The sequence below is a fragment of the Corvus hawaiiensis genome, chromosome 6 (genome assembly GCF_020740725.1).
Source record: "Corvus hawaiiensis isolate bCorHaw1 chromosome 6, bCorHaw1.pri.cur, whole genome shotgun sequence".
In the NCBI taxonomy this organism is placed as follows: Eukaryota; Metazoa; Chordata; class Aves; order Passeriformes; family Corvidae; genus Corvus; species Corvus hawaiiensis.
In genome coordinates this window covers 33763712-33782774 of record NC_063218.1, presented here as the reverse complement: position 1 = coordinate 33782774, position 19063 = coordinate 33763712, and the positions used below count along the sequence as shown (strand labels likewise).

Below are 19063 nucleotides of genomic sequence, written 5' to 3'. Positions count from 1 at the left end.
CTGCGCGCGGGCACCGCCTCGCGCGGGGGCGGGCCCGAGTCACGTGACGGCGGCGGCGGCGACAGTGGCGGCAGCCGGGCCGGCCCCGCCGGTGACAGCGGTGACAGCCCGAGCCGGCCCCGCCGCGCTGCGCCCCGCGCCCCGCCGCAGCCATGTCGGCCAAGGACCGCATCGAGATCTTCCCGTCGCGGATGTGAGTGTCCGCCGGGACGGGTCGGGACAGCGCCGAGGGGGGAGCGAGGGGGTTCCGTGCCGTGCCCGAGACGGCGGGAGCGGCGGCTCTCGGGGCGCTCAGGGCTCCTCTGTGGGGCTCGGCGCTGGGAGTCGTTGCGCCGGTTGTGTGCGCGCTGCGCCACCGAGTGAGGCTCCCCCGGTTCTGTGATTGAGCAGCTGAGGGCCGCTAGTCTTCAATTTCAGTTTCTGCTTCCAGGCTCCATCAGCTCTGTCAGTCCTCAGAGGGCCAAGGCAGGGCCCGACACCGAGATGCCGGGTGTGGTATTTAAAATCGTGATTACGCAAACCTTACTTAAAAAAGAACAGTTTGCAGAATGTATGTGTAGGAAAAATGGACAAAGGGAACCACAGCTTCCCTTAACTCTGCAAGAGACGATACTGCTGTACGAGAGGTCCATAAAGTGTTAAAAAAGAAGAAGGAAGTAAAGTGCTCCCACTGTAGTGGAGAGTCAGGTAATTTTCCAGATCCAGGCAGCAAACTATTTGTCATGAAATCACATGTCTCCTGAGAAGGCTTAGAAAGCTGCCAACATTGAAACAAAAACACTTGAATAAAATTTCTGGTTTATTAATGTTGTTCAGTTTCTCTTCAGAACCCTCCGGGACAGACAGACTTTGCTTTAAGGTGAAAGGCTGTTTCAAATCTTCTTGCATAAAAGTGGGTTGATGCCTGCACATAATCTTTATAATAAAAAGGATGCTTTGCAGGACAGAAAACCTCAAACATAAAATAATAATTCTTCACTCTGTATGAGCTCAGGACATAGAAAGTAACAGTTTATATGGAAAGATTAATACATGGTAAAGGTTCTGTTTTGAAATTCAGTTTAGAAATAAACTATTGCATACACAGGAATTATTGCATACACTGTCATCTGGTCTCGCTCTTTGGTAGTGCTCTTTTCATTCAGTTTAGGTGTTCAAGGAGGGGGCACTTCAATCACTTTTGAAAGGTGTCTGTTTTTGTGGGGTGATGTGTTATTCTGTCATGAGGGTGGTCATGTACAGAGGCCTAATATTTACAAGCCTGGTTTCAAACGAGGTGATAGACAATAATGTGGGTGGTGTTCCCAAAGGAATATAAGTTAGAATGGCAAAATAAAGATGACCTGTGTCTGCAACAATTAATTTTGTTAACTGACAGAAGAGGATTTCACAAGGTTTATTTTTTATGTTGGTTTTTGGGGGGGGGGGTTTATTGTTATAAGGTGGCTTGCTAGTGTGAGCCTCTTCTGTACTGGATGTCTTCAATTCCAGAAGCTGCTCAGTTTCCTTGAGAGTAAACAAGACTTTGTTTATTGCACTCTCAGAGCAAGTGAGATCTTGCTTGAACTAGAAGGCCAGCCAGTCTCTGGCAGCTGGTGAACAGAGCGAACAAGTTAGTTCAAGGTGATGACACACGTGCTTGTTGGGAAAGTAAAATTGCCTTTTTACTCTCTGATTTTATAAGAAAATCATAAACATTCATAAAGTTTTCATAGTTTTCAGTTACACGTATTTGGTAGATGTTAACAGAGCTATTCTCATCATGTGCCAGTAGATGTGACCAGTAATGGATTCCACTGTGAGATAGAATCTTAATTATACTTACTTTTCCAAGGTCAGAGAGGAAGTGTGTAAGGACTTGAGTGTTGTCCTTTGTGCACAGCGGCTGCATGCAGAAAGTAGCACAGTTCCTAATTTCATACAGGAAATGTATAAGTGTGCTGCTGGAAGTAAAGGGTATACAAAGCAACAGCTAACTCACTAATATCTCTTTTAAATGGTTGCTACTTTTGATTGTCTTTAATAGCTTGTAAATCTCCCATTCAGCATATGAAGATAAGGAAAATCAGAATGTACAACTGCTGTATCTTCTTGCTCTGTAAAATCAGAACATGGCATCAACAGTTATGATCACATGAAGAATTTGCTGTGTTGTCTGATTTTGAGAAGATGACATAGCAGTAAAAGAACTTAAATGCAATACCAGTGTGACAGTGACAGCGGGTATTTGGAATAGTTTGATTTCTGGTACTTCTAAGTCATGAAGAAAAATGAAAACTCTTATTTCCTGTTATGGAATAGATAGATGTCTTGTCAAATTTTTCATGAGCTTTGACTTCACAGATAATAATCTTGTAGTTCTCACTGAAAATGGAGATATATATAAATTCCCTTGATTTTAAATGGGAATTTAAAATTCTCTCCTGAAGTGGCCATCTTGTTTTACTGCAATGGTGTTTCTCTGTTGCTTCATAATTTCAGTCATATGCATGTCAAAAAACTTCACATAAGTTTTTTTCCTAATCCATTCAGATGATGCAGGATGTTTTTTCTTTATTTCTCTGCTTACCAGGGCTCAGACCATCATGAAGGCTCGTTTGAAAGGAGCCCAAACAGGTCGTAACCTCTTGAAAAAAAAATCTGATGCTTTGACGCTTCGATTCAGGCAAATCCTTAAGAAAATTATTGAGGTAGGTAAATTAGAATTTTCCTTTGTTTGGCTCACTTTACTTGAAATCTGTCTGTTCTGTCTGTTGTGCATTCCTGTTCTGCTAACTTCATTAGATAGGCTGGAATATAGGACAACTTTCTAGATAACCTGTTTTTTGTAAGTGAGACTGCTGAGGACACATGAGCAGAATTACGTTTTTTGGCTGCCATGATACAGAAACTTGGAAGAGTTAATATTCTTCACCTCTTTCCTGATAGTCTTAGCCTCTGCACTCTTTTGTGTCCCAAGTTCCCTATCATCTCTTCTATATTACAGGGAATTTGCTCTGATGCTGCCAAATAGTTTAGGAATGGTATTAACATGTTCTGTAGCCCCATTTTTGTTGCTTTACCTGGCTTGAGGGGGTACTGCAGATCTATGTTTCCTGCACGACTAGGTACAGTAGCAAGCAGTTTTGTCCAGATGGAACTTGTTCCTTTATGAGGAAACACAGAGTCCTGCTTCTTCCTTTGCAACATGGATGACAAATCTGAGATAGTCAGTAGAGCCTAATATGGGTTGTTCTGTTCTGCCATACCAGATGGGTTTAGTTGTACTGTTTTAGCTGCAGCTGCTGCAGTGTCTGTGGTTAGCAGTGGTCCTTTGTTGCCACACTGTAGGCAAGCTCTCCTCACTCTGTGTCATTGTTTCCTGTAGATCGTCTAACATAAAAAGGCTGGGGTTTCTCGATAGCGTGGTTTTTAGCTACAAGGGCTACAAATCTGTAAAAACTAGGAAAAACAGAGTGGGAGGAGAGTGCAGCTTCACAAAGTTGCATACATTTATATGTTGAAAAACAACTTCAGTTGTCTCATAATATTCCATACAGTATGAAAGAAAAGTATTTTCCTACTTTATTGTTGTGATTTCACCCCCATGTAATATAATTTAATGATTATTAAGAAAAACGAATCTTCTGCTGTTTCTATGAGTTCTACACTGTGAAACAGCTGAAATATTTCTTCTTTTTGCCAGTCACCTGGGAATTACAATTTTCAGTTGAGAGTATGTTATGCATATAGGACTTTCTCACTCTCTTCAAGTTCTCATTCTTCTCTTTATGCTGCTCATTTATCCTAGAAAAGGAGTAACAATGTGCCTTGTATTTTCTGCCTTTTTATGTTTTTTAAACAGACTAAGATGCTGATGGGTGAGGTGATGAGAGAAGCTGCCTTTTCACTTGCTGAGGCGAAATTCACAGCAGGAGATTTCAGGTGAGGATTTCTGGGCTTGCATGAGGTTGTACCCATGGGAAAGAGCTATCAACAAATTATTTTCTCTTTTGAAAAAAAAATAGTAATATTCTTAAATGCACTTAAAAAAAGATGACAATGGACAGGATGAACTGAATTCTGTTACGTAAAGGTGGGAGACATCACTGCAGCAGAGAGAGAACTTGCATGATGAAAACATACTCCATTGGAAGCTAAACAAAGCAGAAAGATTAACAGAATGTTCTTTTTGTCACAGTCCTTGATTTCAGAAGGTGTTGATTTTTGCAACTTGGAATAAAAAATATAGGGAGGTGAGAATTTATATCAGAGTATTGGACAATTTGTTAATTTGGTCTTTCATGTGAGTTTGAGGGACAGATGTAATGTGTGCTCTTTGCTGGCAGTAAGTCACACAGTGATTTTACCCGTTGTTCTAATCTCCTACCTCACTGACCTATGACTCACTAGGGCTAGTGAGGGCTGCATGCAAGAGGGGAAACAAATCCTTTTCCTCCAGCAGGATACTTTAATTGTATTTTAGTAAATTACAGTTCTGTCTAGGGTGTTTTAAGTGTGCATAGACCTTGTGGAGTAAAGTTGGGGAAGTGTTAAAGATTCAGCTGATGGTACTACCAACTAATGGGGAAGAGCCAAGTGATCACACACAGTAGTAATCTGCGTGCTGCTGAAGAAAAGTCTTTTTGCCCTTTCATTTGGATATAGTGCTGTGTCCTGTCCTAACTAGTCACTGTGTTTAGCTATAAACAAGTCAGATTCCACCCTGTAAGTAAACTGGACTTCAGCAGAGGAGTTAGCTGTAGTGACCTGTTCTTGGAAGACCTTAAGTTACTTTAGAATGCTTCAAGATGAATTGTTGTACAAGTTCAAGTTTGTTAATACAGTAGTTAGTGGGTAAACAAACTCATTAATAGTCTGTAAGAACAAATACTTAGAGACTAAAATGAATAAAATGTTGTGACCTTGGTTTGCATTTGAAGCCTTGAAATTCCTTCACATTCATTATGAAAAAAATCTCACAGGTTGATTAGACTCATGTTATTAAAATAGTTTGCCAGATAACTGGCTCGTTTTTTAGCTATGCTTTGTCAACTTGGTCTAAGACATTTTTAATGTTACATTTCATAGACTCTGCATCTTTTCCAAACTTTGCTGGAAACCTATTTCTTTCAAAGCTTCTGTGTTAGCTTTGAAGACTGTGCAAAGAATTGCATAAAGAACTGAGCTGACAGCACTTTCCAGGTCCTTGCAGCTATTTGATAACTGATTCATCTTGTATATAATGATGAGTTAATGAACCACTTCAGCTTTCCTGATTAAGATGTATGTTTTCTTCCTTACAGTACCACTGTGATCCAAAATGTGAACAAAGCACAAGTCAAGATCAGAGCTAAAAAAGACAATGTAGCAGGTGACTCTTTTCCAGGCCATGAGTATTTCAACTCATAAGGGAATTGTGGGAGGAGACTTGGAAATAGGCAGGAATGTATCCAAACACTGTCTCCTTTTTTTCTTACTTATCTAACAATGGGAACACTTGTAATTTGTTGGTTTTTTCACATACAGCTTATGATTTTTGTATTTGGTTATTTACCTCTCATAAAATAAAATGGATGTGTGTAAACTGCAGTCCAATTTCTGTATCTCTGGACAAAGCACAACTTCTGTAAAGCTTTACTGGAAAATAGATCAGGAAATTAAGTCCCAAAGTTAAAAAAATTTCATGCAATTTTCTATCCACAGTTGTCTATGAAGAAAACAAGACAGATAAATCAGGATTGAATGATTAAAATATTCCTTAAGCAAAGGGAAAATATGACTAAACAGAAACGTAATAAAACTGAATAAACCAGAATACTTCCCTGAATTTTCCATGGGTCTTGATGCCTGTGAGCTCAACACAATTCTGAAGTTCCATATTATATGTCAGAACCAGCATGACTTGATCATTCCAAGCTATATAGGAATATCTTGTAAACAAAGCTTCTGACATTACATAATTAGAAGTAAAAGTGAGCTGTACTTAATAAATTTATAACCCTTTATGTCTCTTACATGCATTTTTGTTCACTCTTGTCAGGTGTAACCTTGCCAGTTTTTGAGCATTACCAGGAAGGAGGGGACAGTAAGTATAACCCAAGTGTTTTCTGTCTTTATGTTCTTACGGCTATTCCATGCTCATACAGAAATACTTGTCGTATCTTGATGGTAAGTCAGTTTACATCATAGGCATAGGGGTACTTACTTCCTTTGATGCTTTGCCCTGGTGCTGTGACATGGAGGGATTATTAGGGACTGTAATAGATTCTACTTTCCTAAATCAATGAGTTTTTCAGGTGAGGAGAAGACTTGTCTCGTATTTCCAGATTTTGAGACTGCTGAGTCTTACTAGGGACATGCACAACATAAACCAATATAAAGACAATTTGTTAATGGGCAAAGTCTTTAGTGTCTCACTTGATGAACTCTTTATATCCCTGTAGTGTGTAAAGTATTAGTTTTTATCTAGGAAGGAAACACTACAGTAGCAATAGTAACAATTTTTTTTTTTCAGGCTATGAGCTCACTGGCTTGGCCAGAGGTGGAGAACAGCTGGCTAAGTTGAAGAGGAACTATGCCAAAGCTGTGGAGCTGCTTGTGGAACTGGCCTCGTTGCAGGTTGGTGGGAGTTAAAAAAGAACAGGATCGTTGGTTTCTCGCTTTTCTGAAATGAAAGTACCATCTCTCAGTACTTGTAGCTTAACCTAGTCCCAGTGCTGTACAAAGATGAAAACCTTTTCTTAGCTATATTACTGCTTCGGAGAAATCCTTATTCCTTAATGCTAAGAAAACACTTTTTGGGAGAGTTGGTATTTGTAACTGCTGATGTTCAGTATTCAGCGTGCTAGTGACAGTAGTAGAAAACACTCTGCTTCTATCAAGGACATTGTTTGTAAAGCTACATTATAGACATGGCTTTCAAGTGCTATTTGATTTTTTGTACAGAATTGATGGAAATGTTGAATTTATCTTGTTATTTATTAATTATTTAATCCCATTCCATCAGACATCCTTTATTACTTTGGATGAAGCCATTAAAATAACAAACAGACGTGTGAATGCAATTGAACATGGTGAGTATTTTTCCATTTGGGAAATTTCCATTTTCCATTTCCATTTTTCTGCCTCCATGCAAGATGAGCGTCAGGGTCAAGGAAGCCACTCTTCTCTTTCTTTCTAGTAGAATTTCTCACCAGTTCAAGAATGCTTTCTAGAAAGCATTACAATTAAACATATTGCAAGAAAGAAAAAAAAGCCCAGCGGAATGGAGTGGAGGACACAGAGATAAATGAATAGGCAAGCATGAGAAAGTAATCAGGAAATTGTACTGATAACCTACAGGACAAAAGTGTCACAAACATTCTGGAGTCCCTGCTAGTGACTTTGACTTAACTGGTCAAGCCTGTTGACCAGAAGCAAAAGATAGTGATGTTTCTATGTGTTAAGATGTTCCAATAGCTAGCATAATAAACTTCAAATAACTAAAATACGTTTACCTTTAAATCACTCTAACAAACTTTGAAACTGTAATAGCAATGCCCTATGTGGAGAGGCTGGTGACTTCTTGGTTTTGGATGGAACAGTCCTTATGTCAACCCTGGAATTTTCCTTTGATCTGAATTCTTTATTCTTCATGTTCTTGTTTGTAAATTTGTTTCTTGCCATTTCTTAAGTACTGCTACAATCCCAGTATTGGCTGTGATTCCTTTTGCTGCAGTGTCCAGACTGCTTTGATTGTTTCAAGTTGCTTTCTGAGTTTTGATGTCCTGGATTTAAGAGTTCTTGCATGTACACAATAACATATTTCAGTCCATGTTTCCAAATCATCCTATTCAGCAGTTTTTCAACCTATTCAGACTGGTTTCTTTGAACATGCAGGCCTTAAATGCAGCTTATCACTGAGAATTTGACTTAGAAAAGGTTTCCTCTGCAGCCTTCCAAAAAATTTTGGTAGTGCTGATAACAGGTTTCTTCTTTCAACAAATGATTCTGACACAGAGCTTGCCCGGTTTGGTGTTAAAGCTGTGTTTAGTGTCTTATCTTTTCTCTTGTGATTGTGTTGTATTTAAATATTTGTTTTCATGATGGTCCTTTTAAATGGAGATAATTCTGAATAAAGGCGCTATACTGAACAGAAGTTTCTGAACCAATGCGATGGAAGAACATTGTTTTAATTCAAATTTTGCCCACTTCTCAGGACTGTTTTATATTTTATGTACTTGTCCATCAGGAAATAGTACGATCTTCCATGAAAGACATAAATTTCCCCTAGCCAAAAGAATTACTAGATTGACTTCAAACAACATCTGTGCACTACATTAGATAACTTCCTGGCTAATATAACAGCAGTCCCAACAACTTTCTTATTTATATTTTTTTTAGTGATTATTCCCAGGATCGAGCGTACTCTTTCTTACATCATCACAGAACTGGATGAACGAGAACGAGAGGAATTCTACAGGTAAATATCAAAAGAGTAGACTGGTCTCTTCCTAAAATAGACCATTCCTCTGAAGGGAATTAGGAGAACTGTTCACCAAATCTGGCAGCAAACACTGTTAAAACATGACTTCATGCTTACTGCATGTTGAGTCTCCACAGCTGGGCACTCAGAGCTCACCAATTACTTGTCTGGAAGTTATACGTGAATCCCTTCCATTAAGTTGTATATAGCTGTCATTTTTCTTCCAGAGGGAATGATGTGATACAGTACACTGAGGTGTTCTGCTTTAAGGAGACCTTTGCCAATAAAGTCAATGTTCTGGGCTACCTGAAACAAAAATGTCAAACCTGAAATGAATCAAAGAGGAATGAAGTTGATTAAAGGCAAGCAGAGTAGTATAATACAGTGTGCAGGATTAAGAATATAATTTGGAGTTTGGTTAAGAGTTTCAATTGCAGCAGCTAGCAATAAAAGCCTTTTATTTTTGCCATTTTGCCAAATTTGGTATTTGTTACAGAATTTTTTCCAGGTAGCTTTATCAAATCCAAGTTGTATGGCATCTTAGATGCTAACCTATTGTATGAAAACATTTGCTTCACAGATAAAGCTGCATTTCTCTTCACAGGCTAAAAAAGATCCAGGAAAAGAAAAAAGTCTTGAAAGAAAAATCTGATCAAGAACGGGAGCTGCGGAGGGCTGCTGGTGGGGAAAGTGAGCCAGCCAATCTCTTAGCAGAAGAGAAGGATGAAGACCTTCTCTTCGAGTAACCCTGCAAAGTTGTTGTACATGGAGCAGGGGACCCAAAGTACAGAATGTCCAGTTGAAATATAATTCAAGACATGTTGCCTCCAAGATACTTCTGTGGCTTCTCATTTGGTGTCCAAGTCTTGAGCTGAATGGATTGTGGATTTCTCCTGGGAGATTAGAAATCTGGGAACTTGACTATAGCATAGGAGGAAAGGCAGAAATGGATCAGATGCTTTACTATCAGGAAAGTCTTCTATTCCATGTTCAGCCTGTTTCTTCACTTAGTAGGAATGACTGTTGATAGCTATATTTTTTTGAAGGATGGTTCTGGATTTGCCTAATCAGATTCATCTAATTGCTCCCCTTCCTAGTAAAAGCAGAGAAAAATGTTACTTAGGGAGGAGGATGCATGGGATAGTCTTTACTGCTGACTTATTAATGTTCAAGTTGCTTAAAGCCAGTATTGGCACAGCTGAAGTCAAATGCCTGTAAAGGAAACTCTGGTTTTCTAACCTGTTCATGAAATCCACAGTCTTCTGTGATCTATTTTCATTGCACGATTGTTACCATTGGCCTAAAATAACTACAGTTTTAATTAGAGGTTCTGCCAAGTTGTGTACTGTCTGTGCTAGAAACAAGTGTAAATTTTACCTGTTAAAATACCTGGTGTCTGGCTCAAGTTGCTAGAATATGGCAGTCTTAAAAGCTTGTTGTGTTGATTTCAAAATAAAACCTCTGCTTCACCCCCTGCCCCTGACTTGGAAACCACACTGAGCACATCTCTTACAGCCTGTGCCCACATTTACTTAATCTTTACTGCTTTAAGTAAGTAACCATGGAGAAGTGACTCCCTCCTGCCAAAAGTATATAGAAACAGCTATCCAGCTACATGTTGCTGCAAATCTTCATTGCTTCAGTAGGCTGGCAAGCGCAGCAGGGTTGAACATACAGCAGTCCGCCCTTCCTGTGATTCTCATGTCCAGGGCTAATGAGTGGAGTCCAGGAGAATGGCTGATCAGCAGGCTGTCACTAAACCCTGCTCAGTTTGAAGACCTGTTTTCCTAAAGACAGAAGCACAGAATCATTTAGGTTGTAAAAGACCTCTAAGATCAGTGAGTCCAACCTTTGACCAGTCACCACCTTGTCAGTCCACAGCACTAAGTGCCAGGTCCAGTCATTCCTTGAACACATTGGTTGTGTTCTTTTTCTTGAACACATTGGTTTGCAATCAGCAAACTGAACACATGCCCCAGAACTAATGCTAGCTTATGGCTTCTGGTACTACAAGTCTAGTTTGTTCAAGGTAAGCATCTTGTGTTAAACATGATCCAGCAGATGCAGGGTAAGTGCAAGGAAATAAATTTCTGTTAACATCTTTAAAAAATCATTTTAAATTGTATGAATAATAAGGCTATTTCTTTTTTCTTGTGAAGCTGCAGATAGCACAGCTGAACAGTAAGTCCATGGTCTGTTGTACAGATCCAGCTTGAAAGAGACACTGTAGCTCTGCAGACCTGCTGTTGCCTCTCGCACAGGATGGATGGTGTCAGAAGGTGCGTAGAGCATCCCGTAGGGCACTGATGGGTCACAGCATGTTTCACACATTCAGCAAAGTGGCAGAAAGAAGATTCTCAAGATCCACTACAAGAAGTAAAATTGTACAGTGATTTATTTTAAATCTAGAAATATTTTACATTTTTACATTAGTGTGCAGTTCATGATGTCTCAAAATACAGAGTGCAGGTACACGTATAAAAGTACAGTGTGGGGCTAACCACAGGTCTCAGTATAACTATTTAAGGCATGGAACCCCCCATCTAATATTTTAAAAATTCACATTTAATTACATTCAAAAATTATTTTATGCAATGCAGCTAACATTTATTTTTAATTAAATCTGGACTGGTAAAACCACAGATACCCTCTTTCAGTCTGATACAGCTCACTACAAAACCTGTGATCAGGTTGAAGAGTTTAACCAGTGAAGTCTATGTATTTTCTTATTCTTGAGGGAACTAGCACACATTTATCATGAAACAAGACAGAATAATTTCTTACACAAGGTAGTTCAGGTCCAAGCTGGCAGCAGATGGACAGCCAGGTACATATTTCAGTGCTGCTCAAGCCCTTCCTTTCAGCAGGAGACAAAGCTAACACTGGTTAAAAGCTATCATAGCACCTCTCTATGGATCTCAGGGAGTTCTGTGTGCCTTGGGAATTAAAGAGAGTAGAGCTGAACTTCAAGCAATATGCTTTAAGTCTACATTCAAAAGCTCATTTGTATAAAAGCAGATTCTGTACACCATTTCAGAAAAACTGGGGAGACAAACATGAGTGAAATAACATTAATGGCATGATTTACTGAGACTGATGTTGTCTATGAACACTGAATACCTAAGGGGGTTCAGCAACCACCTTGAGGTGATTGTGACTGGCAGAATTTGGACAGCACCTACATAGCTGAGCTAGGTTAACCTTACTCAACCTGTTTTACTGCTTTCCACCTTCTTGTCCAGAAACATTCAATACCCCAAAGTGTAATATATCTACAATCATCTTTCTTTAAAAGCATAGAATCAATACAGTTTTTCCAATATACCTGAACAATGTTGTTGTCATAACTATGGATGAAACTGAGAACATGCCTGCAATGTGAGGCAAAAAGCCATAATTTTGAATATCCAGCCCTTAGGCCAACAGTAGCACAGTATTATTTCTAACACTGACTTGAAATAAGATATTCAAGTTCCCACCCCATTTTCTTTCTGAAGAGTCGTTACTGATCCCCACTAATTGCTTAATTGCTTTTCAGCCCTAAATATTAATTAAACAAGCAAATAGTTTTGCTTTCTAACAAGACAGGAATGCACTGTATACTTCAATTTTTCAATACAAAGACGTACTGATTATTAGTTCAGTACCTAGGACAGTTATCTGACAATTTCTTTATATCTGCTCTATACTTCGAGCTGTCTAACTATGGGTGTGAATTTGTTTCATTAACATTTTAAGAAAGAATATATGCAAGACAGAATGGAAAACAGTAACTACTTTTTCATCCTTCAACATTAGACAGGAGTGAACGACACATTGACATAACTCCAGTGTTTTATATGTAGGAACAAAGAAACACTATGGCTAAAAGAGATATTCACAGTTAAGGTTCTTTGTGCTATCCAAACCCAAACCAGCCAAGATACTACTATTCATTTAGTGTCAGCAACAACCGCCCTACTGCAGAGGCACAGCCATGGTTGTTAAACCTTCATAGCCAGAATCGTTTGAGGATGCAGAGATGTTCCCATCTGCTCTGCAGAACACATTAGGATACAGACCTTGCATTTTGTTCCCTTGTTTCAAGTTTTTTAACAATTAAAAATACTCCCCTTTCTTGTGACTTCTCAGTCAGTTACCAGTGTTTTACACATATTTTCACTGCAGTACTGAGCAAATGTAGGACAATAGGCTGGCTAGTGAATTACAATACTCATAACACAGTAGCTACATTCAGCTATTTTAATTCCAGTTAGTTGTCCATTAGCCACAACATGAACCATTTGCAGAGATTAAAAAACCCCACTGTCTTCCAATGTTCAGCACATCAGTCTATATTAGTCAGTATTCTGTTATAAAACATGAAAATTTTAGTTGACTTTCAAGCAGCATCTTATAACTAGCTATTTTCACAAAAATATAACCTCTGCCTTTCTATCTCTACAGATCTGTGAAAAAGTGGCTCCAATCAGTCAGTATGTTTTAAAGAAAATACCATAAAAATAATCACGTCTAAAAGTTCAATATAATAGTCATCTTTGATTGGACCTAAAATTACTGTGCAGTCAAATATGATTTTAAAAGTCTGACTAAAAAGACACAAGGATCGAAATATTTACATTATACACATTTTTCAATTACAGTGCTACTAGAAAGTGGAATGTTTGAGAATTAAAATATTAACTGAATCCTCACGGGGCAGCTCCAGACCAGACCAACATCTTCATTCTATGTATTTTTTGAACAGGAGAGGTTTCTCATTGACATTTTCACTTGTAGGTTATTTTTCTGCCCAATGATCTGTAGAATTATGCTCCTGAACTAGCATCACGTCCCACAAAGTCTTTAAGTTAAGTGTTAAATAACATTCATATTTATAACTATGTGACAGCATGGACTATATATATACACACAAACACACTTTAAATCTTTGTCATAAGGGCGATTCTAAGTTAAAAAAAGGTGGATTTATGTATAAAAGTAGTTGCTAGAAAAAAAAAAATCTATCTAAAGCTTTAGAATTTAGTACTGACATGGTCTCCATTTCTAGACCACAGAGAAAGAAAACTTGGACAATCTTTAGATCAGTTAAATTGGCTCACAAGCTGATCAGCGTATTTTTCAGTAATACGCAACTTCAGTGGCAAAGGATGCAGCCACTGAGGTCTAGAGCTCACATGCATTTATACTAGAATTGGGCAGACCTACACAAGATCTGCTTGGAAAGGTAACTAGATTGAAGTCCATTTGCCCCTTGGAACTGCTCTCATCGTAGCCAGGTGGAGGGCACCCACTGGGGTTCTGTGTCAAGCTTATTTATTAACCGAAGTAACTCTTGATATGCCTTATCAAGATCAGAATTCACAATTGCTGTATCAAAGTAGTGGCCATTGTTCTGTTCCATCTCCCTTGTCTTCTCTATGATTTCTCTCAGCTCTTCTGGCTGCAATCAGAAACAGAGAGTTAGTGTAGGTGTGTAAGCCTCTCCCCCACAGTAACAGCAGGGAAAGGGAACAACTCCCATTTTTTTACACAAACTCTCATGGTGTTGCTATCAGCTGTTGAAAAGTTTACAGGAACACTCAACCATGATCGATATTTGAAAGCTAAGGGCATTCAAGAAAATCCCGACTGATTGGCGATGAGTGGCAAACAGTAAGTAACTGCCCCAGGCTGAAGCAAATGAGGAAGATCTAGCACTGCTCACTGCACAACACTGATCTCACTGAAGAAGACTGGAGATGGGAGAGATGGTGTAAAACAAAGTCTGAACAGTGCAGAACAAGAGAGATTCTGCTGGCACTACCAACACCAAAGAGCCAAAGGAGACAGCTGTCACTGGTGACAGTTTTCAATACGCAGCAGTGAGAGCCACAGCGAGAGTTACACATTTAAGCTGACCAAATCACCATAACATCAAGTGAATAACATCTGGGAGCTGGAAGGGAGTACGTCAAAAGCAAGAATATTGCAGTGTAGATAAATGATACAAAGGCAGAAGTAGAAATGTTTTGATTTCAGAATTTTTCTTACACTTAGATTATAAAAGTGTGTTTATTTTTCTCTTCTGCAACTTATTTTTGTATTGTATAAAGAAATATTCAGGTATAATTTTTGAGTTAATTTTCTAAGGAGGGTATTTCAAAAGGGACTTCAGGCCTCCAGGTTTTTTTCCTTAGTCATTATACACTCTCAATAAAATCAGAATAACATTAGGGCATACATCCAAGAAATACCCTTTTCTTTATCAGGGAAGGGGTTTAACTCAGTAGCATGTACCCAACTGAAATAAATACAACTCCAATACAATTAATCCGAAAGGAAACATGCACAGTGCAACACCAAGAAATGCATTCCATTTTTTTTTTTACAAATTGATTCCTTGACTACACTGCAATAAAAATCCAGAACATACGTAAGATGGAATATTTATATAAAATAAAGTTTCCTTCATTGCATAAACATGAAGGAGGAAACATACCCATTTAAAGACTATGATTATACTTGACTCAGGGGCAGGTGGAGGAAAGGAAAAAAAGAAAACTTCCCCTGTTTTAACACTTGGACTTGAATGGACTTTTAGATCTTGCACACAAGTAATAAATCACCCTTGCGTCAAGGAGAGCAAAACAACACAGCCATAGAACACAGTGAGTTATGTTTCCTGACAACAGCCGTGCCAGGAATAACTTTGAGTTACACTGGGAAGATTGTTTTTCCTCAGTATGACCTGCATCATGCTCGATTAGCACTTGGAAGATACTGTGGTGGCAAAGGGCTCCCACCCATCGGGGGAGATTTTTGTTAAAAACCTGATGATAAACCTATTCCATTGCCTGAGCAATAAACACTTGGTATATCATAGCCTGATCAGGAACTTTTCTGAACTTTCAGATGTCCTGGTTTAATCTTTGGCTTTAAAGTGCATTCTGCAGAACTGACTTCTGAGTAACTAAATCTGAACTGCATAAGCTCAGATCTTGGCCATTGACTCTGTTTAAAAATGAAAAGTGATCCCACAGGATCAAGCATTAAAATAATTTTATCTGAAGAGTTTTGGATTTTCAAGTAAATGCTTTTCTAAGGGCAGGTAAGTTCTCAAATGAAAACCAGTAATCCTTTGCTCCATAGAATTACTCCCAGGTTTACTTGAGGACAAAACTTGATTTTCCACAGTTTTGAAATAAAAGGTCATGTTTTTGTACCCAAATGCAGGGACCCCAATGCAAAAACACTGTGCCCCAAGATTACTGAATTAGCAATGCATTCCCTTGTCTAATACCTCTCACATCCCCGTAAGGCAAAAGCATCCTGAATGAACCCCTCCCTTAGCATGGTCTGCCTACCAACCTGGAGCACAGCTACACTGGTTCACTGCAATGGTAATTGCCAGTACCGTGTCCCAGTTCCAAAGAAAGAGCACGTGCATTTGCTCACCAAACCCAGCATGGTTTCAGAAGAAGTGTAAGACACCTTACCTTTGGGTTTTTCCCTTCTTTGGCCAATAAAGCACGTAGTCTCTCTTGTGAAGGTGGTGCAACAAATATAATATATGGCTTCAAGTCAGAGTTACGTAGTGTTTTCAGTGACTGCAAAAATAGGATTTATTAAATATTTAACAATTCCACCCAGGAAAAGGACATTTGGTGATGCATTATTCACATGCTGTAATTGATAATATAGTCTTCAAACACAACAACTGTACAATATATTAACAACAATATAATTAACCGTAACAGTATTCAGAGTTCAGACACCATTTCCTATGAAATTTATATTCCAACATTTTTCAGCTTCATGAAACTGAAATAGTTACTTTTGTTCAAGAATATTCTTCATAAGTAAACTGAAGAAACAGATCTTTTGGTATCCAAAAGCAATAAAAAGGTCAGGTACACTGAAGTGAGTGTCTTGCAATGCTAAGGAAAGGTATCAGCTTTGAACAAAGACAAGAGTCTTTAAATAGTACCGTTTACTTGAAAAACTACAGTTTAGCCTTTTCGGTTTTGAAGGTAAGTACAAGGTATCAGACGCACTATTACTGTATGTGTAGCATATTGTTTTGTCAGGTTACATTAATATTGAGAGACAGGAAATGAAGGGCATCAAACTGTTGTTTGATTTTTCCAAAAGGCTCCCTCTCTATCTTGGGACAAGCAACTTGTCTCTGAGAAAAATTTTTATAGCCACAGAATTAGATACATTTTTAAAGAGTTACGAATTTTCATCTCATGACATGCTTTGCAATACCCATGAGCTATGCTAGTATAGTATCACATGGTCCCTACTTTTGATGACTAATTGATGACTAATGATAGCTTCAATACTACCAGATTTTACTGATGTGGCTGAGTTTTAGGGTTTCTTTTGCAGCATCTACAACAGCAGCAGACCTCATACATACAAGTATCAGAAAACAGGCTGCATTCTCTGCCTCTTACCATGTTTGACTAAATTTCCAAACTGAGGTATGCAAGCATAGTTTTCCTCTTCATAACCAAAAGTTCACAGCTCAACAGTTTTTCAATACTGTTGATGTGATGTACTTCAGTCCTGAACTGTATCTGGAAACTGCAAAAACATTCCTGAAATGCAATTTCCAAGTATAATCGCAAAAAATTTCCTCTCCATCTTCAAAAACCCCAGAGATCATGCAGTAATTGGAAGATGGAGAGACAAAAATCTTATTTTAATTAATTTTTAAATTTACATGGTTTCCAGATACTTAAAAGCTGATGAAAACTAAGGCCCCATCACCTGCAGCACAGATAAAGATGCGCACATTTGCAAACAAGGAACTGGACAGAGTCAGCTGAGCATCACTGAAAGAAAACTTGGCATAAACATGAATATGGATCTTGAAAACACACTCATTTTATAAGCCAGATAGAGCTCTATAGATATTCACAGTAGCTTCTACAATTAAAACATGACAGGCAAGAGCTTTGCCATACCTGGGTGTGGAGATTCAAAAGGCATATCTTGCCCGAGTTGATGACTTGCCGCACAGAGTCTATGCTCGTCCCATAGAGGTTCTTCTCAAACTCTCCGTATTCAATGAACTTCCCTGCAGCTATGTCACTCTCAAATGCCTGTCGGGAGATGAAATGGTAATCCCTGCCAGCTGTTTCAGTCTCTCGCCTACTCCGAGTAGTATCTACAAACAAGAGACAAAAATTAAATCGAGACAGTGATACATGTGTAGAATGGAAGAAAAGAAAGAGTATTTCTCTTAGCAGGCATATTGCTAATAATGCAAAATCCACCCCTCCAACCCAACATAGGAAAAAGAAATCCGTGTATTTTATTTTCTACAATAAATGTCCCTGGTAGATTAAGTTGTCAAACTTCATTTAGAAGTCTATTTTACATTATCTAGAGGAAAATTAGTAAATTATGAAAGGAATAGTTTTAACTGTGCAGTTGTGTTCTGAATGTGAAAACAGCTGTAAGTTTTTCAACAAATGCATATTGCTAAGTTGTCTGTAAACATAATCTAGGGTACATCAGACATTAAAAATACAATATTCACTGAAATATAAGTGGTTTGGAAGGGCACTAAAGCCATCTAAATTTAAATTTATGCAGGGCATTTGGTTAAAAATTTTTTGCCCAATATACCAGTTTCTTTTTTGAACTTCTGTAACTCATTCCAATTTTATCCAAACTGATATAAATGCATGTCTTATAATGCCTCTAGAACACTGTGTGTGTAACACTGGATTTGCATTAACTTCTCAAAGCTATTTTTTGCCACACACGAGATCATTTTATTTGTCCTTTTTTTTCAAGAGCTCAATATATCCTGCCCCAAACCCCCAAGCTCCTAATTACTATTTCCAACACAACAGGATTTGTCTGCAGCCAAGGTTTAGAATGAGGAATCTTATCTGCCTGCCACACTTACGAGGCACTGCGGAGGCAAAGCGATCCACTTCATTATTCATCAGTCTCTGCCGCAGCTCATTCTGGCCGCAGTTCTGGGGGCCAATCAGAACTATGGGACGTTTCCTATTTGCTGGCTGATGGTACAGTGACATTTCCTCGTAGGTCAAAATTTCCTCATTGTCATAATCTTGAGAGAGAACAATAAAACAGTCACAACAAACTCTACTGCCAGTTCCATGTATTGCCTGTCATGCAGTATCAGGTTTCAGGCAGTTCCTGACTCTGCCCAGCATCTGAGTCACCAAAGCAACAGAAGCCCAAAGATCATCACGTGCCCAGTAAGATGAGAATTTTTTTCCCTTTTCTTGGGAAAAAAAAATATTTCCACTTACTAGTTATCATATAACTAGTAGCATAAACACAAGAAACAACTTCTTTGCCAAAAAGTAAGTTTCTAATACAAGAGTATTCTTGTATTAGAAACTTCAGACCAAACGGCAGCAACCATCATCCCAATCCCAAAGTACTTTTGTGAAAACGTAGTATAAATAGCCTTAAAATGAAGAAAATTTCCATTTATGAAATTTAACTATGCAGAGTGAGATGATATTAAAAAGCCATAATAAACTGGTTCATCATTGTAAAATTATGAGTGCTTCTATGCCTAAATACTATCTGTTTTTTTCCCTTATCATCTGGTCTTTAATAAAGACACCAAGTGACCCTACA

The 19063-nt window shown here is 38.5% G+C and overlaps 2 protein-coding genes across 4 annotated transcripts in view; one reads left to right on the top strand and one right to left on the bottom strand.

The window, feature by feature from the left end:
* The first annotated feature begins 60 nt into the window (after positions 1-60).
* ATP6V1D (ATPase H+ transporting V1 subunit D) lies at positions 61-9929 on the top strand. The gene is made up of 9 exons (XM_048306259.1): positions 61-193; positions 2573-2690; positions 3845-3924; positions 5286-5353; positions 6023-6067; positions 6497-6600; positions 6989-7055; positions 8365-8443; positions 9051-9929. The coding sequence occupies exons 1-9, from the start codon at positions 153-155 to the stop codon at positions 9190-9192; spliced, it is 744 nt and encodes a 247-aa protein (XP_048162216.1). The 5' UTR covers positions 61-152; the 3' UTR covers positions 9193-9929.
* Positions 9930-10823: 894 nt separating this feature from the next.
* PALS1 (protein associated with LIN7 1, MAGUK p55 family member) overlaps positions 10824-19063 on the bottom strand; it is a 56179-nt gene continuing 47939 nt past the window's right edge. For all 3 annotated transcript variants that reach the window (XM_048306256.1, XM_048306258.1, XM_048306257.1), the window contains exons 11-14: positions 18354-18521; positions 17401-17603; positions 15925-16035; positions 10824-13889 (exon numbers count right to left, since the gene is read on the bottom strand). In XM_048306256.1, the coding sequence (XP_048162213.1) occupies positions 13713-13889; positions 15925-16035; positions 17401-17603; positions 18354-18521 (659 nt within the window). In that variant the 3' untranslated portion in view covers positions 10824-13712. The remainder of the gene's footprint in view (positions 13890-15924; positions 16036-17400; positions 17604-18353; positions 18522-19063) is intronic.